Below are 25196 nucleotides of genomic sequence, written 5' to 3'. Positions count from 1 at the left end.
ATAGGTAGATGCTTCTCATGGTTGAGGGTGGTGGAAATTCAGAGGAAGGTGAATATTTGTAAATATCTATCCTGAGAGCTGAGAGATGCAATCATCGATAAAACTTCTTTTTTAAAAAAAGTGAGACCATTGGTACTCCAGGTATTTGAGGATTGAAGGGATGCAGTGGGAAATGGATGAGATGGTGTGGGATGTAGATCAGCTGTGATCTTTTTGAATGGCTGCACGTTTGTGGGGCCAGATGGTCTCCTGAAATTGCTTACCTCTTTGATCTGTCCAACCAAGTGGATTTCACACAAAAGGTTAACACAGGTATCTCACCTCTCCCGGAAGTTCCGGGAGTCTCCCACATATGATAGCGGCTCCCTGACACCCAGAAATTACTGTATATACAATATCCTGGAAATCAATTTTTTGAGAGCAAGCGAGCGAGAGGGAAAGAGAGAGAGAGAGAGAGAGAGAGAGAGTGAGGGAGTGACAGATGTAGCAAGAGTGATGGAGAGAGCATCCTGATTGTTCTCTCTTTGTGCTAAGTAGACCTATCAGTTTTCTCTGTGGGTGGTCAAAGAGCTGTGCCAGTTGATGAAGCTGCTTTAGGTGCTGCCAAATTCTAATTGTGATGTAGAAAGGGCATTCAGCATGGTGTGTCACATTAAGACAGAATTCAGAAGTCAGCTGCCTCACAAAACACTTTTGAATCTGATGTCTTGCAAAAATTAGCAAATTCATTGACACAGACTGCTATGAGGTTGAGACTTCCGGCAAAATGCTCAAATCTGCCAAGCAAGCCACATCACAGTACAACGAAAGTTTGCAAAAGAAATAGAAAAGCTATTTGCATTAGCATTTAGCTATTAGCATTGAGATGCCAACAAAATACCCAACAAGAAATATATATATATTTGTGTGTGTGTGTGTGTGAATAGTTTCAATATGTGATCAAATAAATTCTTCTGTTCTTTCATAATCAAACCCTTGGAGGTCGACCGGGGGTAGGGAGGTGGTGGTGCTACCTCCCTGAAATGAGTTTTTGATGTGATGAGTGGGATGTCTGTTGACGGTGGTACTGGGGCGAAAATAGGATGGATACAAACAGAGAGTATCTGAGGAGGGAAATAAAGAGTCGACGTTTCCGGCCGAGACTCTTCAGTCAAGATTTCTACCATTTGTACAATTTCTTGTACAGTATCCATGATTCAATGACAAATCAACGGGCCAGGGCACTGCGCGCACTGATGTCGTCAGTGGACGCGGGCGCATGGGAGACGTCGTAGGGACGCGCCACACGGAGCGAGGAAGGATCGAGAGCAGGTAGGCGCTGTTTCTGGGGAAGGGCTCGGTAAACGGGTGTTGTATGAGCGTCGATACGGCTATCTCCTCGGTGGAGTGTGTTAATTGTTTGCACGATCCCAGCCAGGGCTCGGTAACGGGGAAAATAGTGCTGGAGAAGCGGCGATATCCGATCATGACGGCAGGTTTCCCCGGCGGCGGGCAGTTCCTGTCTGATCTCCCCCTGCCCGACGATTCGAGAGAACACACAGAGAAAGTTTGGGCTGCTTGAAGGTCTGGTGCCGGCGCCTCTGAACCGTCTGCGTTAGAACAATGATTTTGAAGGCAGTCGAAATGATATACTCGGCTAATTCCTTATATAGGAGGGTTGACTTATCACGAATGGATTGCACTGGCGCGTTGAGTCGGTGTTAAGAAAGGCAAATGCAATGTTGGCATTCATTTCGAGAGGACTAGAATATAAAAGTAAGGATGTAATTCTGAGGCTTTAGAAGGAATCGGTCAGACCGCACTTGGTTACTGTGAGCAGTTTTGGGCCCCTTATATAAGAAAGAATGTGCCGGCATTGTAAAGGGTCAAAAGGAGAATGATTCCGAGAATGAAAGAGTTAATGTACGAGGAGTGTGTACACTCACTGGAGTTTAGAAGAATGAGCGGGCTTCTCATTCAAACTTATTGAATGTTGAAAGGCCTAGATAGAGCGGACGCCTAGAGGATGGGGGGAGTCTAGGGCCAGAGATCGTTGCCTCAGATAGAGAGACGTCCGTTTCGGACAGAGATTTCTTTAGCTAAGGGGTGCTAATACTGTGGAATTCATTGCTCAGGCAGCTGTGTAAGCCAAATCATTGGGTATATTTAAAACAGGGGTTGCTAGGTTCTTGTTTAGTGAGGGTGTCAAATGTTATGGGTATAAGGTAGGAAAATAGAGTTGAGGGATAATAAATTAGGCGTGATGGAATGGCAGAGCAAACTTGATAGGCTGACTGGCCTAATTCTGCTCCTATGGTCTTCTGGTCTTTTGGATGAAGAAATCAAGTACATATTCTGTGGGAGACTGGGTGATGATGTTACTGAAACACATAAAATTCAAAGGGGGCATGATGGAGTAGATCTGAGATGTTTTCCACTGGTTTAGGGGTCTTAAAAAGGGAGCATAGTTTTAAGATTAGGGGTGAATCATTTAAAATTGAAGTGAGTTACAACTCGAGTTCTTTCTTTGGAGGGTTGTGGGTGCTAGTTCATTGGGTGCATTTCAGGGAATGTGGATATACCTTTGAACGATTAGGGGACCTGACACAGAAGAAACATTGAGACATTTGACACATCAGCTAAGGTCCTATCAATGGCTTAACCTACTATTTTCTTATGTTCTAATTGAAAATGCTAAAAATACACAGCAAGTCAGACAATGTGGAGAGAGAGAAGAGGCTAATGCATTTTAGGTCGATATTCTTCATCGTACTGGGAAAATTTGAGATTATGAGTCTTAAGTTTAAGAGAAAAGGGAGAAAGGTAAAGGCCTGTCATAGGTTGAAGAACATGAGAATGTGGACTAGGCAATTCAGTCTATTCTGCCATTTAACATTGTGGCTAATCTTCCTGATTGTCATTTCCTGAACAAATATCCATATCCCCTTTCACTGTCTTCACAACTTTCTTGGGCAGTGAGTCTCAAAGATTTGCCACCACCTGGATGGTCCTGAATGGTTGCTCCTATTTTAAAGTTACCCTCTGATCCTAGCCAGAGAAATCTTTAACTTCAACTTTGTTTTGACCCTGTCAAGTCCCATAGGAACTTTGTTCAGGAGAGACTAAATGCTGGAGCTGGCTAGTGGCAAAGTCTAGTGAATAACAAAAGAGTGAGTGTAAACAGAAGGTGAGTTTAGTCATTTTGCCAGAGAGTCATTGAATGTTACAGCTCAGAAACAGGCCCTTTGGCCCATCTAGTCAATGCCAAACTGTTATTCTGCCGAGTCCCGTCAACCTGCATCCGGACCATAGCCCACCTTACCCCTCCCATCCACGTACATATCCAGATTTCTCTTAAATAAAACATAGGAGCTGAATTAGGTGATTTGGCCTATTGTCTGCTCCACCGTTCTATCATGGCTGATTTATTATCCCTCTAAATCCCATTCTCCTGTGTAATCTTTGATATCCTGACTAATCAGGAATTTGTCAACCGCTGCTTTAAATATACTTAATTATTTGGCCTACACAGCCGTTTGTGGCAATGAATTCCACAGATTCACTGGCCTCTGGCTAAAGAAATTCCTCTCCCTCATCTGTTCTAAAGGGACGTCCTTGTATTCTGAGGCTGTAAACATCCTCTAACGTCCACGCTATCTAGGCGTTTCAATATTCGATAGGTTTCAGTGAGATGCCTCCACATTCTTCTAAACTTCAGCGAGTACAGGCCCGGAGCCATCAATTGCTCCTCATAAGTTAAACCTTTCATTCCCGGAATAAACCTCCTTTGGACCCTGTCCAATGTTAGCACAACTTTTCTTAGCTAAGGGACCCAAAACTGCTCAAAGGTGTGGTCTCATCATTGCCTTATTAAACCTCAGCATGACATCCTTGTTCTTATATTCTAGTCCACTTGCAATGAATGCTAACATTGCGTTTGTCTTCCATACCACTGACTCAACCTGCAAGTTAAGTTTTAGGGAATCTTGCAGGAAGACTCCCAAGTCCCTTTGCACCTCTGATTTTTGAATTTTCTGCCCATTTAGAAAACAGTCTACACCTTCATTCCTTCTGCCAAAGTGCATGACCATGCACTTCCCAACACTATATTCCATCTGTCGCATCTTTGTCCATTCTCCCAAATTGTCTTAAATTCTTCTGCAGGCTCCCTGCTTCCTTGACACTACCTACCCCTCCACCAAACTTTATATCATCTGCAAACTTGGCCACAAAGCCATCAATTCCGTCATCTGAAGTATTGACATATAACAAGAAAAAAAGAGATACCAACACCAACGTTTGCAGAACACCACTAATCACGGGCAGCCACCCAGAAAAGGCCCCCTTTATTCCCACTCTTTTCCCTCTGTTCTACTGTACTCTTCAGTGCCCTACTGTTCACCGTGTAAGCCCTATCATGGTTTGTCCTCACAAAGTGCATTAAATTTTGTCTGCATTAAATTCCATCTGCCTTTGTCAGCCCATTTTCCCAGCTGGTCTGTATCTTACTGCAAGCTTTGATAACCTTCCTTGCTGTTGATTTGGTGTCATCTGCAAATTTGCTAATCCAATTTACCACAGTATCATGCACTGTTGTTAATCCCTGCAGCACACCACTTGTCACAGTCCTCCAGTATTGTGTGCAGTTTTGGTCCCCTAATCTGAGGAAAGACATCCTTGCCATAGAGGGAGTACAAAGAAGGTTCACCAGATTGATTCCTGGGATGGCAGGACTTTCATATGATGAAAGACTGGATCGACTAGGCTTATACTCGCTGAAATTTAGAAGATTGAGAGGGGATCTTATTGAAATGTATAAAATCCTAAAGGGATTGGACAGGCTAGATGCAGGAAGATTGTTCCCGATGTTGGGGAAGTCCAGAATGAGGGGTCACAGTTTGAGGATAAAGGGGAAGCCTTTTAGGACGGAGATGAGGAAAAACTTCTTCACACAGAGAGTGATGAGTCTGTGGAATTCTCTGCCACAGAAAACAATTGAGGCCAGTTCATTGGCTATATTTAAGAGGGAGTTCTATATGGCCCTTGTGGCTAAAGGGATCAGGGGGTATGGAGGGAAGGCTGGTACAGGGTTCTGAGTTGGATGATCAGCCATGATCATACTGAGTGGCGGTGCAGGCTCAAAGGGCCGAATGGCCTACTCCTGCACCTATTTTCTATGTTTCTATGTTTCCAGTCAGAGAGAGAACCATCTGCTATCACTCTCTGGCTTCTACTGCGAAGCCAATGTGTAATCCAATTTTCTACCTCATTCTGAAGGCCAAGCGACTTAACCTTCTTGACCAACCTCTCATGTGGAACCTTGTCAAAGACCTTGTAAAGAACATCCATTAAAAATTAAACTGCAAACAGTGGAAATGAAATTTAAGTCTGGATTGACGAAGTATTTGGAATTGTTCTTTCTCAAGAGAGTGTCAGATTACCAAGAAAAATCATGGAAACACGTGAAAGATTCGGCTTGTTAGGCAGCAATTTGGAAAAACGGTTAATATTTCAGGCAGGTCACAGACAATTTGTCAGAATTGGGAAAGAAAAGAGATAAAGTAGCTTTAAATTGCAGAGGGAGTGGGAAAGGAATGGATAGGACAAAGGAAATATCTAAGGATGGGCTAAGCTGTTAAGTAAAATGCTGATTCTGTTTCTACTACACTTACAGTGATACTAAGTAGTCGTCGTCGTACTAAGACTAGGTGAGAAGTACTTGACAATTATTTTTGTCTTTTGCCTAAAATTTTTAAGTCTTTTTCTCCTGGGCCATGCCTGAACTTCCTAATTTTAATAAAATTTCTTTTTAAACCTAAGATTTGAATTAACTTGAAGACAAAGGTAATGGATATCCGACCTAATCAAACAATTTATATTAACAATATCAACGATAAAGTCAAAAAAGAAGGTAAGTGGTTGTGAAAGTTTCTTGACTACTTACTTGCTTGCCTGTATCCCTGTTATCTATCTGTGTTTGAACGATCAAAAATGAGTGAAAATCATGAGGTAGTTACAGTGGGTTACTGTTGATTAGAGCAGACCTGCTTAGTTTGACTAAAAGCTAACCACTTCTTGTTATCATTAATGCATTGAAGCTTGAGGAATTACCAATTATATGACCATTTTGTAAAGTATTTATTTGACAACTTGGCCTCTTGCATTATATTTATACAGTGGATTAGGGTTAGTTGGGACACATTGTGACCTGTATATTTTGGCCCAATTAAGCGACTGCCCTAATTAGCTGAATTTTCATAGGAATAGTTAAAAGTGTTTTTAAAAAAAAGATGAGCTACCATTTAACTAAATAAATTTGATACTTAAATAAAATACAGAACAAATTAGAATACTACCAAAGTACTATAAAACTGTGTGTTAGTTCCTAATAGTTACCAATGGAGGAATTCATCCAGGGTACCCTGTCATGTTCTTTTGATTGACTTTAAATGAACAAGATTAGCACAGGCACCTAGTGCAGATAATGGACTGCCCTTATTGATTTCCTGCATAAAGTAATGTCATAATTCAAAAATAAATTGATCGTGAATGGTGTTAGGCAGATGGCTTTTAATTTGGTCCAGTAGGTTAATTTTTTTGGCTAGTGTCCAATCTTTTCATGGCATTTTGGCAAGGGTCTGAACATTTTTTAAAAGTCAAAATAAAAAACAAAATGTCAAAAATCACTGCTTTTTGATTCTGCATCTGTTGGCCCAAATGGATAACGTAATATGTTATTTTAAAACTGTCTGCTCCAAGCATGGTGTAATGTCTTAACAGCCATACAAGTACACGTGACTGACGCTAGTTAAAAACTGTACGGCAACAGTTTACTGTCACAATTAAGCAGCAAAGACTCCCAGATAAACAAAGGGGATGTTGGCTACTTTCTTGATTAGTTAATGTTCTTTAAGAGTTGTCCCAAATAAGCAGCTGCCCTGATTAATTGATAGCCCAATTAACTGGAATCCACTGTATATTAAGATGTAGTCAATTAAAATTGGTGTCGTTAAAATGAAACGTGTATCTGAGGATAACGTCAATAAGGTTGAGAATATAAATGAAAAATGGTAGCTGGCTCAAAACTGAATATTACTGCATAGATAGTAGTGGAGATAGTATGGTTAAGTTTTGAACGTTCTGTAGATCAGAATCACATGAACGAAGGATCTCATTTGTTATTTTTGTTAGATGTAGAAACGAAACATAGAAAAACTACAGCATAATACAGGCCCTTTGGCCCACAAAGTTGTACCAAACATGTCCCTACCTTAGAAATTACTAGAGTTACCCATAGCCCTCTATTTTTCTAAGCTCCATGTATCTATCCAAAGGTCTCTTAAAAGACCCTATCGTATCTGCCTCCACCACCGTTGCTGGCAGCCCATTCCACCCACTCACCACTCTCTGTGTAAAAAAAAACTTATTCATGACATCTCCTCTGTACCTGCTCCCAAGCACCTTAAACCTGTGCCCTCTTGTGACAGCCATTTCAGCCCTGGGAGAAAGCCTCAGACTATCCACATGATCAATGCCTCTCATCAAGTATTTAAAAAGTTAGAACAAAACAGAAACCCTAAAATTCTCTATTTGTGGGAGTACTTTGAAAAAGATCTGTGGTTCCTTAATATTCTTTATAATTCTATGTTTTTCATCAGTGGAATAAGGAAGAAAATGGGATACAAACCATTTGTGATCTCATCCCCCCGCCCCCCCATCATTGGAGAATAAAAGACGCTTTAAAACCTGTTTTCTTCTCCATTAATGTGACTGTGACCATCAAGCTACAAAGAAGAGATATGGTCAATCGCATTCATGAAGGAGAATAAACTAGAATTATTTGAAAGCAGGCTATTTCTGGAAGTTCAATCAGTCTGTAGATTTTCTGGCTTCATTATTTTAAGTATAGCATGCTGTTTTAAATCTCAGTTTGAGTTGACCTGACACAGTCCAAAGGACCTAGCTTTGGAAGTGGGTAACAGGAAGGATATACGTATGATAAGGGCAAAAAAAACTTAATTTTAATTTGGTCAGAAATTCAGGAAAATCTGAAATCTGGCACAATCTAGGTCTACTTTTGAAAATGCCAGATTTTGGACATTGAACCTGCAGTAAACATTATTTTATATTTAAAAACGAGGTTACAAATGTCTTATTAAACAGTGCTGCCCAAATTGTTTGGGAGTTGTATGGTGGAAGATGGTTGAATGGCTAACGCTGAGTAAATTTGGATAACAAAATTAAATATTCCCGGATAAGGTTTTATTTTGAACTTTTTCTTTCATAACATGGATTATAAGACGGTAATCAAATTTAAAATTTTGTAACCATATAGTTTGCAAACGATGTTGAATCTCCAAAATTGTTGGCAGTAAATTTTGATAATGAATGACAATGTTGGCTGTAAGGTTGTAATGCAGTCCATGTATGGACTGGGTGTATCAGCCCTGAGAGCACAATGTTGTCTGTGTCTGTTTCTGTCTCATTTGTGTAACTGGCAACAATCTCATGGTCCTGTTCTTGAAAGTGACATTGGGAGTTGATGGAAGAAATGTGTCAGGTTTCTTCAGATTCAGATTCATTTATTTAACACATGTATATTGGAAACATACAGCTAAATGCTTTGTTTGTGTTAACAACCAATACAACGTTAGGATGTGCTGGCTACAGCCTCAAGTGTTGCCGTGCATTTTGGTACCAACATAGCATATCCATAGTGTTCAGCAGAACATCATAGCAAGAACAGCATAAACAAAAATAGTAAAACAAGTCCCTTTTCTGCCTCATTCATCACTTAATCAAATGAACAGACAGGTCTCCAACCCCAGGGCAGGCTTTCTCTGGGTTTCCAACCTCTAATCTCTGGCCTGGACTTGTAGACGTTGGGCCTTCAACTTCCAACCCCTCACTCCCATCCAAAGGGCCTCGACCATTGAGCTTCAACCTTCGGTATTGACTCCAGGACTCGCCGATCACTTTGAACTCAGGGCCTCCAACTCAGGACTTGCACAGGCTTTTAACCCCAGGATTCGTTGACCTGTGTGTTTAATCCCTGGCCAAGACTTGTACACTTGCAGACATTAGGCCTCTTGTCTTCCAAACATGCTGACACTGGGCTTCAATTTTTGCGCTTGCTGACTTTGGAATTCAATCTTAAGCTTCGACCACATGGATCTTCGTTTCCAGATCTCACTGACCTGTGAGGAGGAGGGGGGAAGGGTGGGGGTTGCCAACTTCAGTCATTGACCAGTGGATTCGGAGGTCTTTGTCTCAATGCCTGCTTGTAGCCACAGGGAAAACGAACAAATGCCCCACACAGTCCTGAGTGAGAATTGAACAAGGATTGCTGGAGCTGTAAGGCAGAAGGTTATCTATGCAGCATTGTGCTGCCTAACTTGAGTGGAAAATGTTGGTCCATTGAGAGACTTTTTTAGAAAACAACACTTGCCTTTTTTTCCTGTATGGTAAGGAGTGTCAACATTAGACAATAGACAATAGGTGCAGGAGTAGGCCATTTGGCCCTTTGAGCCAGCACTGCCATTCACTGTGATCATGGCTGATCATCCACAATCAGTATCCAGTTCCTGCCTTATCCCCATAACCTTTGATTCCGCTATCTTTAAGAGCTCTATCCATCTCTTGCTTGAAAGCATCCAGAGACTTGGCCTCCACAGCTTTCTGGGGCAGAGCATTCCATATATCCACCACTCTCTGGGTGAAAAAGTTTTTCCTCAACTCCGTTCTAAATGGCCTACCCCTTATTCTTAAACTGTGGCCTCTGGTTCTGGACTCACCCATCAGTGGGAACATGCTTCCTGCCTCCAGCGTGTCCAATCCCTTAATAATCTTATATGTTTCAATAAGATCCCCTCTCAGCCTTCTAAATTCCAGAGTATACAAGCTCAGTCGCTCCAATCTTTGGACATGACAGTCCCGCCATCCCGGGAATTAACCTTGTGAACCTATGCTGCACTCTCTCAATAGCAAGAACGTCCTTCCTCAAATTTGGAGACCAAAACTGCACACAGTACTCCAGGTGTAGTCTCACCAGGGCCCTGTACAACTGCAGAAGGACCTCTTTGCTCTTGTACTCAATTCCCCTTGTTATGAAGGCCAGCATGCCATTAGCTTTCTTCACTGCCTGCTGTACTTGCATGCTTGCTTTCAGTGACTGACGTACAAGAACACCTAGATCTCGTTGTACTTCCCCTTTTCCTAATTTGACTCCATTTAGATAATAATCTGCCTTCCTGTTCTTACCACCAAAGTGGATAACCTCACGTTTATCCACATTAAATTGCATCTGCCATGCATCTGCCCACTCACCCAGCCTGTCCAAGTCACCCTGCATTCTCATAACATCCTCCTCACATTCCACACTGCCACCCAGCTTGGTGTCATTGGCAAATTTGCTAATGTTACTTTTAATTCCTTCATCTAAATCGTTAATATACATTATAAACAGCTGCAGTCCCAGCACTGAACCTTGCGGTACCCCACTGGTCACCGCCTGCCATTCCGAAAGGGACCCGTTAATCGCTACTCTTTGTTTTCTGTCAGCCAGCCAATTTTCAATCCATGTCAGTACTCTGCCCCCAATACCATGTGCCCTAATTTTGCCCACAAATCTCCTATGTGGGACTTTATCAAAGGCTTTCTGAAAGTCCAGGTACACTACATCCACTGGCTCTCCCTTGTCCATTTTCATAGTTACATCCTCAAAAAATTCCAGAAGATTAGTCAAACACGATTTCCCCTTTGTAAATCCATGCTGACTCGGACTGATCCTGTTACTGCTATCCAGATGTGTCGTAATTTCACCTTTTATGATTGACTCCAGCATCTTTCCCACCACCGACGTCAGGCTAACCGGTCTACAATTCCCTGTTTTCTCTCTTCCTCCCTTCTTGAAGAGAGGGACAATATTAGCCACCCTTCAATCCACAGGAACTGATACTGAATCTATAGAGTTGACCTCCTAAGTATATTTTGTTTTGCCTTGTTGGATCCAGAGAGATTTTATCAACAATCATTGGGAAATTTGAATGTTTTTAAAAAGAACAAGACTAATACTACAAATATTAGAAATCTAAAGTGAAATGGAAAATATGCAAATATTGGGCAGAATAGGCAGCATCTGTGGAGAGATCAAAGTTGTGTTTCAGGTTGATGACCTTTATCAGACCAGTGCCATGAGATTAGCAACCATTCAATGAATTTAGAATCACAACAGAGACTACAGCTATTTTACAGGGGTAGAAATTACAGATTTCATAATTACATTTATTATGTTTTATAATAATGGGACAGTGAAATAATTTGTTCTTTTCCCATTTCTACCACATTGCAACATTTTTCAGCTAAATTCTTGGAATTGTCATCACAAATCTAATCTCTCAGTCATTTCCCTGATTCTAGCATTTTGTGCTTTAGTCTTTTAACTCAGTAAAGCTACCTCAGCCCCACATTTGGGAAATTCCTCCCACTCATCCTTCTGCTGCTGCCTTTTTTCTCGTTTTCAATCTCCCCTCCTCAGTTTTCCCTCTTTAAGAGGAAAACCAATGGATTCCATGGTTGGAATGTTTATAGTAAGTGCTTGAGGAACTCAGCAGGCCAGGTAGTATCTATGGAAAAGAGTAAACAGTCGACATTTCAGGGCAAGTCCCTTCATCAGGACTGGAAAGGAAGGGGGAGGGAGTCAGACTAAGAAGGTGGGTTGTGCCTTCTGGGGTGTGAGGCATTCTAGCTATTGAGTTAGTCTTAGACCCATATTGACGACTCAATTACTAATGAATCATTCTTTATTTCTTGTTTATGTTAGTTAATACATGCTTGCTAGATTAATATTTTGCAACTAATATTAATCTAATTTTGTTTTATATATAAAATTTAAACTATATGTAATGAAATTTGAACAGTATATTTTTGAATCATTTGTACTATTTAAAACTGATAGTTCTGCTTAAAATTGGTGGTTATTTAATGATGGAAAATTATTTTCTGTTATCATATACATGCATAAGGGACAAACATAAAATTAACATTTACTTCTGTTTTTCTCTGCAGAGTTGAAAAGAGCATTATACGCCTTGTTTTCTCAGTTTGGTCAAATTATTGATATTGTAGCGTTAAAGACTATGAAAATGAGAGGACAAGCTTTTGTGATATTCAAAGAGATAACTTGTGCAACAAGTGCTTTACGACAATTACAAGGATTTCCATTTTATGGTAAACCTATGGTAAGTTGGATGTAAGTGCATAAAAGTGTAAAATGAGTATACTAGTCATAAAGCACAGAAGTTGCCCCTTGGCAGACCCTATCCATGCTGAGCATCAGGTTCCTGACCACGTTAATGCCTTTAACTAGCATGTAGTTTGCAGCTTTGTAGTTAATTTTTTTCTTGCATTTGAGAATTTGTAACCAACTTCCCCAAGAACCATCACTTGACATTTGTCAACATTTAAAATGTGTTTGGACTATTAGCCATGTAGTCAAATGGTTAAGAAAATACTGTCGGTCACATATTAATCTGGGTCTTTGAGTAGTTTCAAACCTATTTGCCAGCTCTCCCATTTTCTCCTGTGTTGTGGGTGGAGCACAAATGACTGGCTTGTAGCAGATTCTCCCAGTCACACGATGAGAGTGGCCGAATGTTCCAAGTTCATTATTTTGTTAACCAGCATGGTACTGATGTAATGTTTTCAGATCTAATGAATCAAATACAATAAGGGGTCAAATCTCTCATACAGCATTTTTGCTAAGGGGCTGATTGTAATACGACCAAAAATTGATTATGTTAATTGATGCGACCAGCCATTACAATTAAATAACTTTAAAACATAGATTTAAAACTTAGTTCAATCAAATTTACTAAGAGTTCAGTGTTTCACTTGGGCAGCTGGTTTTTTATTGTAAAACTGTAATAATAAGGCAAATAATTTAATTTTAGCACAGAAACGTAAAAAATGTATCAATAGGCCCTAAAAAAGTTGGTAGCAAAGGAATAACTGGATTTAAGAAATGAAGGTAATAGATTAGTGTGTTTTTATGCACGGAATCTGGGTGTCTGGAGAAGCTAACATTTAATGTTAATCCCAAATTCCATTTGAGAAGATAATGCTAAGAAGCACTCACATTTTGGATGAGATCACTTTAATAGTGCATAATATATTAATTTGGTTATTTTGACACAGTAGCCTAATGGCTAGTATTTAATTATTTTAGTTTTTTTGCTGATGGAAAATGGGGAAAATTTTTTAACAAAATTTAATATTAATTTGTGGTCTGTCAACTTTGTTTCAAAATGCTTTTATTTTATGAAGGAAAGTATATTTTGCATTTCTAAATAATGTCTCTACAGTTGCCGTTCTGATGGGAACCTGAACTTAAATCTGACATACTATTTTTCAGTCCTTGTGAATTCCCAGATTAGTGTAGAACTGTTAGTGTTTTAATTGTTTAAAAATAGAATACTGATGTAGGTGAACTATAAATTCATTGCATGAGGAACAAATCCAAGAGGTTTGTATGCCAATGATGTATTTATTGAAACGTGCTTATTCGTTTGTATTATTTGCAGCGTATTCAGTATGCAAAAACTGACTCGGACCTTGTATCAAAAATGAGAGGCACTTTTGCAGATAAAGAAAAGAAAAAAGAAAAGAAAAAGGCCAAAACACAAGAGCAAGTAGCTGCAAACAAAAAGGCTAATCAGGTAAAAACATGTCTTATATCTCACAACTTTTTTAAAAATTCACTTTCATTTTGTTTGCTTTTGACTTTTAATTCATGGGAATGGTGTGATTTGGCAGTAATTGTCTTGTAGCTTATTGTTTATAGCATATCTAGAAAAGCCTGTCAAAAAAAATCTGAAAGCAAAGACAAGTGCTAATGTATTTTGTGTTTGAGAAAGAAACAATAATAGGACAAGGCTGATGTTTAAATTTATAGTTGTGATGTACTTTTCAATCTAAACTTTTTTCACTGAGTCGAACACATAGAAACAGAAAATGCTGGGAATACTTAGGTCAAGCAGCACTTTTGTTAAGAGAAATAGCACTATTGCCACAGATGCTGCCTTACCCATTGAGTGTTTCCAACAATTTATTTTTGTATAATTTCATATTTCCAGCATCTGCAGATTTTTGATTTGTTTATCAGAAATAAAACTTGTGACAGAATAGTCTTTATTTAATATTGTAATCTGGAATAAATTTTTGGTTACGCCTTTATATGCCAATTTGAAGGTTAGGCAGTTGCTGGCTTTTTAGGAGTTGAAAAAATGCTTGTCTCCTAAGCCATTTTCATACAACACAACTCACTTTGCAGGGTTGGGGAATTAACATTTTGGAATAGCCATTTATTGTTTCTTTGAATTGGATATGACCTTGTAGCAAATGCCCCCCTACATTGTATGAAAACATTTGGGATTTTAGTTATCAATTGTGACAGTACCTTCTTTATTCATAATGTTAAAAACATTCCACAGTTCAATTAAGGCCTATTTTGAATTTAAAATAAAGTTGTTTCAATACTTATGAGTTGTGTGTTCTCTTGTTCATTGTGCCCTTTATGTAAACTGTATTCCTGCCGGGATTATCTCTTGATGTACTTAAAACCTGCACCAGACGACTTAAGTATGCTAACAGGATTAAAAATTGTTTAAAAAGTAAATGTTAAGCTCCGGTCACAATTGATCATGTCAATCCACCGTTTTGTGGATTGTATTAAAGAGACTATTTAGCTTGATGATTATAGGCAGTGATTAAAATTGTAGGCTTTGATTAGTTTTTATTTAGCTTAGATTAAAATGATAAGCAATTGTAGGTTGTTGGCAAGATATGGTTTGAAAGATTCGAAGTTGTTCATATTTTTCATTTCAAGTCGATGTCTCTTTAATTTTAGGCAACAACACAGACAACAACTGCAAACTCTAACCAAACAACCTCTTCTACAGCTCAGCAGGTATGCTTTGAATAAAATATCTGTATAATTCTACTACTTGATAATCAGCTTAGATCCTGATCTTACAAGGCATTTGGAAATAGATGGCAAGTTTTCTGCGGTTCCCTTGTCAACAATACCTGACACGGCCATGTATCTAGGACCTCTGAGTTGCCAATGCATGTATTAGGGACTCTCAATTCCATTCCCATGCTCCTACTTTGACCAGTGTGAGTTGGGCTCCAAGAAGTCACTGGGGATATTGCATTGAATTGAATTGACTTTATTATTTGCATCCTTCAAATGCATGAGTAAAAATCTTTACATTACATCTCCATTCAAATGTGCCATGTGCAATTATAGTAATTTATAACAAACATTATGTAAAACAGGATAGACAATATCACATAGAAATACAGTTGCATCGGCATGAATTAATCAGTCTGATGGCCTGGTGGAAGAAGCTGTCCTGGAGCCTGTTGGTCCTGGCTTTTATGCTGCAGTACTGTTTCCCAGAAGGTAGCAGCTGGAACAGTTTAGGGGTGGGGTGACCTGGGTCTCCAGTGATCCTTCAGGCCCTTTTTACACACCTGTCTTTGTAAATGTTCTGAATAGTGGGAAGTTCACAACTACAGACGTGCTGGGTTGTCTGCACCACTCTCTGCAGAGTCCTGCGATTACATAGAAACATAGAAAATAGGTGCAGGAGTAGGCCATTCGGCCCTTCGAGCCTGCACCGCCATTTATTATGATCATGGCTGATCCTCCAACTCAGAACCCCGCCCCAGCCTTCCCTCCATACCCCCTGATCCCCGTAGCCACAAGGGCCATATCTAACTCCCTCTTAAGTATAGCCAATGAACTGGCCTCAACTGTTTCCTGTGGCAGGGAATTCCACAGATTCACCACTCTCTGTGTGAAGAAGTTTTTCCTAATCTCGATCCTAAAAGGCTTCCCCTCTATCCTCAAACTGTGACCCCTCGTTCTGGACTTCCCCAACATCGGGAACAATCTTCCTGCATCCAGCCTGTCCAATCCCTTTAGGATCTTATACGTTTCAATCAGATCCCCCCTCAATCTTCTAAATTCCAACGAGTACAAGCCCAGTTCATCCAGTCTTTCTTCATATGAAAGTCCTGCCATCCCAGGAATCAATCTGGTGAACCTTCTTTGTACTCCCTCTATGGCAAGGATGTCTTTCCTCAGATTAGGGGACCAAAACTGCACACAATACTCCAGGTGTGGTCTCACCAAGGCCTTGTACAACTGCAGTAGTACCTCCCTGCTCCTGTACTCGAATCCTCTCGCTATAAATGCCAGCATACCATTCGCCTTTTTCACCGCCTGCTGTACCTGCATGCCCACTTTCAATGACTGGTGTATAATGACACCCAGGTCTCGTTGCACCTCCCCTTTTCCTAATCGGCCACCGTTCAGATAATAATCTGTTTTCCTATTTTTGCCACCAAAGTGGATAACTTCACATTTATCCACATTAAATTGCATCTGCCATGAATTTGCCCACTCACCCAACCTATCCAAGTCACCCTGCATCCTCTTAGCATCCTCCTCACAGCTAACACTGCCACCCAGCTTCGTGTCATCCGCAAACTTGGAGATGCTGCATTTAATTCCCTCATCCAAGTCATTAATATATATTGTAAACAACTGGGGTCCCAGCACTGAGCCTTGCGGTACCCCACTAGTCACCGCCTGCCATTCTGAAAAGGTCCCGTTTATTCCCACTTTGCTTCCTGTCTGCTAACCAATTCTCCACCCACACCAATACCTTACCCCCAATACCGTGTGCTTTAAGTTTGCACACTAATCTCCTGTGTGGGACCTTGTCAAAAGCCTTTTGAAAATCCAAATATACCACATCCACTGGTTCTCCCTTATCCACTCTACTAGTTACATCCTCAAAAAATTCTATGAGATTCGTCAGACATGATTTTCCTTTCACAAATCCATGCTGACTTTGTCCGATCATTTCACCGCTTTCCAAATGTGCTGTTATCACATCCTTGATAACTGACTCCAGCAGTTTCCCCACCACCGACGTTAGGCTAACCGGTCTATAATTCCCCGGTTTCTCTCTCCCTCCTTTTTTAAAAAGTGGAGTTACATTAGCCACCCTCCAATCCTCAGGAACTAGTCCAGAATCTAACGAGTTTTGAAAAATTATCACTAATGCATCCACTATTTCTTGGGCTACTTCCTTAAGCACTCTAGGATGCAGACCATCTGGCCCTGGGGATTTATCTGCCTTTAATCCCTTCAATTTACCTAACACCACTTCCCTACTAACATGTATTTCGCTCAGTTCCTCCATCTCACTGGACCCTCTGTCCCCTACTATTTCTGGAAGATTATTTATGTCCTCCTTAGTGAAGACAGAACCAAAGTAATTCAATTGGTCTGCCATGTCCTTGCTCCCCATAATCAATTCACCTGTTTCCCTGCAGGGGACCTACATTTGTCTTTACCAGTCTTTTCCTTTTTACATATCTATAAAAGCTTTTACAGTCCATTTTTATGTTCCCTGCCAGTTTTCTGTCATAATCTTTTTTCCCTTTTCTAATTAAGCCCTTTGTCCTCCACTGCTGAACTCTGAATTTCTCCCAGTCCTCAGGTGAGCCACTTTCTCTGGCTAATTTGTATGCTTCTTCTTTGGAATTGATACTATCCCTAATTTCTCTTGTCAGCCACTGCCTTCCTTGATTTATTCTTTTGCCAAACTGGGATGAACAATTGTTGTAGTTCATCCATGCAACCTTTAAATGCTTGCCATTGCATATCCACCGTCAATCCTTTAAGTGTCATTTGCCAGTCTATCTTAGCTAATTCATGTCTCATACCTTCAAAGTTACCCCTCTTTAAGTTCAGAACCTTTGTTTCTGAATTAACTATGTCACTCTATGTCAAGGATTGAGGGAAGTACAGTTCCCATATCAGGCAGTGATGCAGGCAGTCAGGATGCTCTCAATTATGCCCCTATAGAAAGTTCTTAGAATTTGGGGGGCCATACTAAATTTCTTCAACCGTCTGAGGTGAAAGAGGCGCTGTTGTGCCTTTTTCACCACACAGCCGGTATGTACAGACCACATGAGATCTTTGGTGATGTTTTTGCCGAGGAACTTAAAGCTGTTCACCCTCTCAATCCCAAATCCATTGATGTCAATAGGGGTTAGCCTGTCTCCATTCCTCCTGTAGTCCACAACCAGCTCCTTTGTTTTTGTGACGTTGAGGGAGAGGTTGTTTTCTTGACACCACTGTGTCAGGGTGATGACTTCTTCTCTGTTAGCTGCCTCATTACTATTTAAGATTAGGCCAATCAGTGTAGTGTTGTCAGCAAATTTAATTAGCAGATTGGAGCTGTGGGTGGTGACACAGTCATGGGTATACAGAGAGTAAAGGAGGGGGCTTAGTACACAGCCCTGAGGGGCACCTGTGTTGAGGGTCAGAGGGGCAGACACGAAGGAGCCCACTCTTACCACCTGCCAGTGATCTGACAGGAAGTCCAGGATCCAGCTGCACTAGGCAGGGTGAAGGCTGAGCTTTCTGAGCTTCTTGTCGAGCCCGGAGGGAATTATGGTGTTGAATACTGAACTGTAGTCCAAGAACAGCATTCTCACGTGAGCATCCTTCTTTAGATGTGTAAGGATGGTGTGTAGAGCTGTGGCATTTCTTAGTGAGCGCTTTTAACACATCCTTGAGTTTTGAACAGAGCCTGTTTTGGGACTGTTACATCAGATATATGAACAATATGGTCAGTCCTTTATAACCAACATGTCCTCCTCACAAGGTGCCCACCTTTGCCTTGCCACCAAACTTTGTTCTTTCTTCAAAGTCATTAATGTTCATTGTTCTACTGTAACTCTCCTTTTAAAGGTTTACGTAATAAAGCTTGTTACATATTTGTCATGTCCTTAGTTTTTAAGGTTTCCTAAACAGTACATTAAGTTGATTTTTTTTTTACCAATCCAATTCACTTTTTGATCTGAATTGTACTTTAATCGTATTTCAATCTTATTTTCTTCAAAGGTACCAGACAATCCACCCAACTATATTCTGTTTCTCACTAATTTGCCTGAAGAGACTAATGAGATGATGTTATCTATGCTGTTCAATCAGTAAGTAGAAATTTGGGGGGAAAATTGTATGAACATTACCTAAATGATTTTGTGTATTAATGTAGTAAATGACATGCCTGTTGGTTTTCAGATCCCTATTTAATTTACTTATAAACGTAACTTAGATTTATTTGGGAAGGTATGTGTTGTTTCCCTGCAAGAGTCCTGAGAAGTTGAAACGGAATGTTGTTTTAGTAACTTAATTGAAAATAAGCTGCACCATAATCTCTACCCGAGTACATCTGTGAAACTGATGAGCTACTGGGAATACAGACTCCAGACCAAAAGGATACCTTAGTACTCTTATAGTTCAGCTGGTTTGAACTAGTGGTTCCAGTTGTTTCCAGTGCATTTGTCCAGGAATACACAAGTACTGTGATCGGTAATAGAAGCAGTTTCAAAAGACAAAAAATTACATTTTCCAATTGTTAACCTTTTTTACTTTGAAATAGTTTGTTGGAAAGTACATCAACTAGGCAGCCCTGATGATTGGCTTTTTGTTTTAAAACTGTTTATTACTTGCTTCACAGTAATAAACAGGAAGACAACACCGCATTTAAGTTGTCATTCAAAATGATGACAAAGTTTGTGCAATTTATTTTTCAATTGTAATATTGATGGTGTTTTTCTCCTGAATTAACAAACTTTACTCATTCCATTGGATATGGATGTTGCTGGCAGGACCATCATTGGGATGATTGTCGTAGGCTGTCATCTTGAATTCCTATTTGTTGTAGGTACTCCAATATAGCTATCTGGTTGGAGTTCAGGATTTGGACCTATTAGCACTAATATATTTGAGTCAGACCTTTTATTCTGGGGTGGGGGGGCTGGACGTCATATCTTACAAATAGTAAAAGTGCATGAACTAGTTGCCTCTACTCTTGTAGGCAGTTGAGGTCACAACTTTTGGTGGAGAATGGGAAGAAACCTTGGTGAGTTGCTGGAGTTCATTTTGGAGTTGGTGCATAGTGCAACCATTATTGACAAAGAGGATGAATGTTGAAGATTGAGGATGGGCTTCCAATCAAATGGGCTGCTTTGATTTAGGAGAGTATTCGATCAGGATCTTGGCATGACTCTTGTAGAAAATGTTTTGGAGAACTGGGCATTGAGCTACTTGCCCTAGAGTACTATCTTATAGTGGAAGGACTTGTGTGGCTAGCCTGGATTGTATATGGTAAATGGATATCGAAGGTGGAAACTTACTAGTAGTATTACCATTGAATGAGAAAAGGAGGTTATCTGACTGTACTCTAGTTAGGAATGGTAATTATCTGGCTTTTGTGAGGTAGAAATAATTTTTATGGAGATGGTCTGATTGTTTTGGAGATTTTTTGTAGTGTTGGCCTTTCAGCAATTTAAATGCTCACTACTTTTTCTCCAGATTATTTTAAATGAATTAAACATTTTGTCTTGATATCTAGATCATTAGCCTGGGACTTTGGGAAACAACAGTATTATTATCCTAACTGGAATGTCAGATCCATGCTTAGTTGTTAAAAAGATTTAGAATGATGTGTGATGCACAATGTGGGTTTTAAAATTCATGCCTGCAGTCCAATGATTTAATTCCTGAAGTTGATAATCCATTGGGTAGAAGCACTTAATACATTTAAAATGTTGTTAGTCCAGAAAACAATTAATTCATTGTAGTCAAGCTGTTGAGTTTTTCAACATGGCAAAGTGAATCCAAGTGTAGGCAATTGCGGTACATTTCTTAGTGAACACTTGAGGCTAACATCTTAGTTGAGCTGCCCCACAGATGACTCGTGCATCAATTTGACGTGTTTACATTTAAAGAATGGTCCTTTACAGTCATGCCAAGGCAATTCATGAGCAGAACATACCAAGGGGAGATTGCATATTAGTTTACAAGAGTTGGTCCTGGGAGTTTGTCCCATGAAATCTCATAGCATCACATCAGACACTGGCAAGGAAGCATCCTTCTGGTTACTACTTATTGTCTGTCTGTCAGCTGATGAATCTGTACCTCTCCATGTTCAAAATAATGGGAGGAATTGAGAGCAGCAAAGGACATAACACTCACACTGGTAGTGATCAGTGTTAATCTCAGAGTGATACACACAAGACTGAGTGGTTTGGTGGAGGCATTATCACTATCAAAGCTAGATAATTCCTGAGGGTCTTAACCATTTGCATGATTCACTAAAATCTTGCACCATCCTGACTTGGAAATATATTGTTATTGCCTCATAACTGCTGGGTCTGTATCGTGGAATTGTGAGAATATCTTTAGGATGAAATCAGTGACGAGGTTATTGCTGGTGTAGTTAGTGTTAGGATATAACTACTGGCTGTATCAGCCAGTGCCCTCATCTATGCCTCTCTGTTCTCCTTTATAAATTGACTTAAGAAAATGGAGAAATAGAGAATGTGCCTTTTGAGGGGCAGAACTGCATCCTACCAAGTGCAAGATTTCCCTAATATTTGGATTGACTAAATGGGAATTGTGCCTTAGTAATATGCAAGGAATTTTTGATTCTTCAGTGAAACTCAAGAAGGATTGGTGATGCTTCCTGAATGAGCCACCAAATGCAAATGTCTGCAATTTATACCAAAAATTTTCAGCACCATTGAATGCAGTTAATAATCAGTTGCAGTGTTTTCTTTTTTCTTTCTGTAATATAATGCGGAATGTTCAGATTAAATGATCTAACTTGTGTATGATAAAGCTTATCTTGGTTTTCATATTTATCTCTCACTATTTGGAGCTCAAAGATATCCAGCAGTGGACAGAATCATCATTCAACAACTGCTTAATAATTCTTACTGAGTAGTTCCATTTTAACCATTAAGTTGATTAGCTGCTCATCAACTTAGTTCTAATAAATCAATCTTTAGTGTTCAAAACATTTGTGATACCTATACTAAATTACTTTTATTTCACTATCTAGATTTCCAGGCTTCAAAGAAGTGCGTTTGGTGCCAGGCCGCCATGACATAGCATTTGTGGAATTTGAAAATGAAGGACAAGCTGGGGCTGCTCGTGATGCATTGCAGGGGTTCAGAATTACACCATCACATGCAATGAAGATCACTTATGCCAAGAAATAATCCTGAGGTCACAGGGAGTAAACCTGTTGTACAATATGTCGGCCCCCTTACTCAAAAAGGCCCACACAACTTCTTGGATAATTGTGGACTTGTCACAATGATTGCATTCTTCAATAATTGCAATGTGCCTTCTATATGGTTAAGTTTCCTGCAGATTTGATGGTGGCTGCAGACATCGGAGAATGCCAAGAGACTGGTTGTTTTTATATAATAAATGGTGTTTTCCAATAACTTTTTTCAGAATAAAAGTTAATTCCTAGGAAAATTAAAACTCTGAGCTCTGATTAATTAAAATTGTAGATTTAAAAAAAAAGCAATTTGCACGTGAAAGATGAATTGTCACTAACCTGCCTACAGTATACAGATGAGCAGTAGAATCGGTGAGAGGTGGAAGAAGAGTTGATGGGCATATGGGGAGAATTAAATGGGAATACTGTAGTTGGGTCCTTGATGGTTATCATGGAATCGTCAGGCTGAAGGGCCTATTTCTGTGCCCTGTGATTGACTCCAAAAATAGTTTGTTACTGTCAATATACAATGGAGGGGGTCTGCTACATAAATTCAATAGCGGGGTTATTTTGACAAAACAGAATTTAATTCCCATATTCTTGCTTCAGTAGGGTTTATAATGGTTTTTCTGACCATCTCCAGAGTAACTTATTAGGAATCAGTGAGCAGACTACTTAATGGCAAGAGCATCATGGAAGCCTTTTCAGGATGAAGCATTTGGACATGCAGAAGCTAATTAATACATTTTTGAATGAAGGCAGTTAAATTATTTACTGGTTAAAATTTTGAGCAAATTTTGGGAACTGAAGAGATATAAAATAGCGAAGTAGAAAGGGATAAGTCCTAGAGATTTGTGGAGGAGGGAACAGAAAAGATGGCTGATTGGGATATTCCAATGATTAGTGCTTGGACTTTTAAATCTATCTTTAGAAACAATGTAACTGACATAGTGGATTTAAATCTGTTTGAAGGTAATTTGTTGGAGATAGCAGGAATAAGACACCTGCCACTGAATTTGCACAAATCATCTGATACCTTGTTCTAATACTTCACATATCCTATTCACATAAACTGAAATCTATGACCTTGATTTAACTGATTTTCATTCTAATTTCTATTTTTGAAACTTCTTGCACAAAACATCTAAGATTAGTAGCAGATGAAACTAACTTAGGTTGAGTTGAAATAGTTATAGGTGAAATAAATTTCAATTCTGGTTAAATGTCTCACCCTTGCAGGTCAGTATAAAATGAATTGTGTAGCTGTCTTTTACAAGTCCTGAATAAATCCTGTTTTCAGAAGATGGGTGTTAGAAAAGTCTTCAGAAAGTTGAGATTAAGCCCTGTAAAGAAACTTACTGAAGAATAAGAAACTAAATTACATGGAATAGAAAAATCCAAAAATTACTTCAAGTGAAATCGTGAGTTCTCAACCGGGACCTCTCCCTTGTTCTTTAAGTACGACAGAAGAAGTGAATAAAAGAGTTGATGGCATTTGTGAAATAAATGATTCCTAAGCAAATATCATTAAAGTTTGTTTCGCAATAGTTAGTCATCAACTAAATTGTAAACTTTAGAGCTAAAGTTTTAAAAGTTTTTAAATGTTTTAAAAGCCTGGAAAGAAGATAAGGCAGCTTGGGTAGTATGGAAAACTTCATCTTGGGTAGTCATGGAGTTTGGGAGGGCATCTTTGCCATTATAATTCCTAATCTGGAATAATTGAGAGAACGTTGCTTGGATCAATAATTAAATTTTGATAGGTTTGTACTGCACTGAGGTATATGTAGATTAATTTTGTTATTCCTTAAAAATATTAATAGTTTTAATGTTACTGGCTTAAAATGTAAATAATGTTGCAGATTTATTTGCATATTCTGTTCAAAGCATGTGTCAGTGAATCTTAATTTTTGTTCAAGCTACTGAGTTAGCACAAAGATCAGTACAGGTTCAGATTTTGTCTATATTTCACACTCGGATGCCTGTATTTTCCTGTTGCTATTCATACCTGTTAGTCCTTCAGTGCTATTTTTCTGATTGTTTTTTTTTGGACAGTCAGTCTGTTTGTCGCTATCAGCTTTGTCAATGTGGGGCTAACTGAACTTAAGGAGATAAAAGAGTTAGGACGGTGCAAACATACTCTGGAGCCAAACTTAAAATTCACGTTAAGCTGTGAAATATGGTTTAACTAATGTATAAATTCAACCATATATAATAGTTTATTGAGTTAGAACAAAATCTGTAAAAAGTACTTTTCAACTTACAATTAGTGATGCTTTTAAAATGTCTTTAAATCTTTGTCGATGATTTGTGGGGAATTGCTGTTAGTTTCATCCAAAACTGTTGGAAGTCATTCTCTGCAAGCAACAGGAAGATTGGAACATTAGAATGTGTGTTCCAGTACTGACCGAGCATTATAGGGAATTTCTGGCTGAACTCCAGCATTGAATTGTTTCTCATACTGAATATTTCCTGATTATACTTATAACAATGGACTCTTTCACCAGTGATGCCAGGGAGTCTACCTGTTGAACCTGTGTCAAGTTAGAGCTGGTGCAGGAATAGCTAATTTGTTCATTGAATGGAGAGGAATTGCTGTGGTGAAGAAGGGCAAGTACAAGTAATTTTTAAAAATGTTTCGATTATTTTGCCTTAATGTGTTTTATTCTTTCAATATCGGGCGTATACTTTTAATGTTTTCTTTTTTTAATCAATTAAAATGTTTGAATGTTAGAGATATTTAACACCATTCATAATCTTTGGGAACTGGCTAAGATTGGAAGAGCAGTGAACATTTTTTAAGTTGTTTTGCATTTTTGATAGTGACCTCAGCAACTTGACATTGTGGATCCAGAAAACTTACTTTTTTAAAGACGAGGAAAACTGCCTTGCTATTGACAGCAAGTTATGACTTATTCAACTATTACTATCCTTTATTTTGATCATCAACCATGATAACTGCTTATGTCAGTTGTATGTGAATTTAAAAAACAAATTAAGATCTCCTGTTGGTAATGTCTGTTTGTTAAATAGTACTATTGGAAGAAACTAACTAGC

The 25196-nt window shown here is 39.2% G+C and overlaps 1 protein-coding gene across 3 annotated transcripts; it reads left to right on the top strand.

Annotated features, from left to right (window-relative positions):
- Nucleotides 1-1257: 1257 nt before the first annotated feature.
- On the top strand, nt 1258-25196 carry snrpb2 (small nuclear ribonucleoprotein polypeptide B2). 3 transcript variants are annotated; one of them, XM_063059664.1, is made up of 8 exons: nt 1297-1311; nt 5654-5687; nt 5800-5890; nt 12046-12218; nt 13560-13694; nt 14885-14944; nt 18968-19056; nt 21975-25196. In XM_063059664.1, exons 3-8 carry the CDS (start codon nt 5827-5829, stop codon nt 22132-22134), a joined length of 681 nt encoding a protein of 226 aa, XP_062915734.1. In that variant the 5' UTR covers nt 1297-1311; nt 5654-5687; nt 5800-5826; the 3' UTR covers nt 22135-25196. The 3 variants fall into 3 exon arrangements, with proteins under 3 accessions (XP_062915732.1, XP_062915734.1, XP_062915733.1); XM_063059663.1 differs by lacking the exon at nt 1297-1311 and adding an exon at nt 1394-1563; XM_063059662.1 differs by lacking the exon at nt 5654-5687 and having other exon boundaries at nt 1258-1311.

The sequence above is a fragment of the Mobula hypostoma genome, chromosome 9, assembly GCF_963921235.1.
Source record: "Mobula hypostoma chromosome 9, sMobHyp1.1, whole genome shotgun sequence".
NCBI lineage: Eukaryota > Metazoa > Chordata > Chondrichthyes > Myliobatiformes > Myliobatidae > Mobula > Mobula hypostoma.
This window is presented reverse-complemented; position numbering and strand designations above follow the sequence as displayed.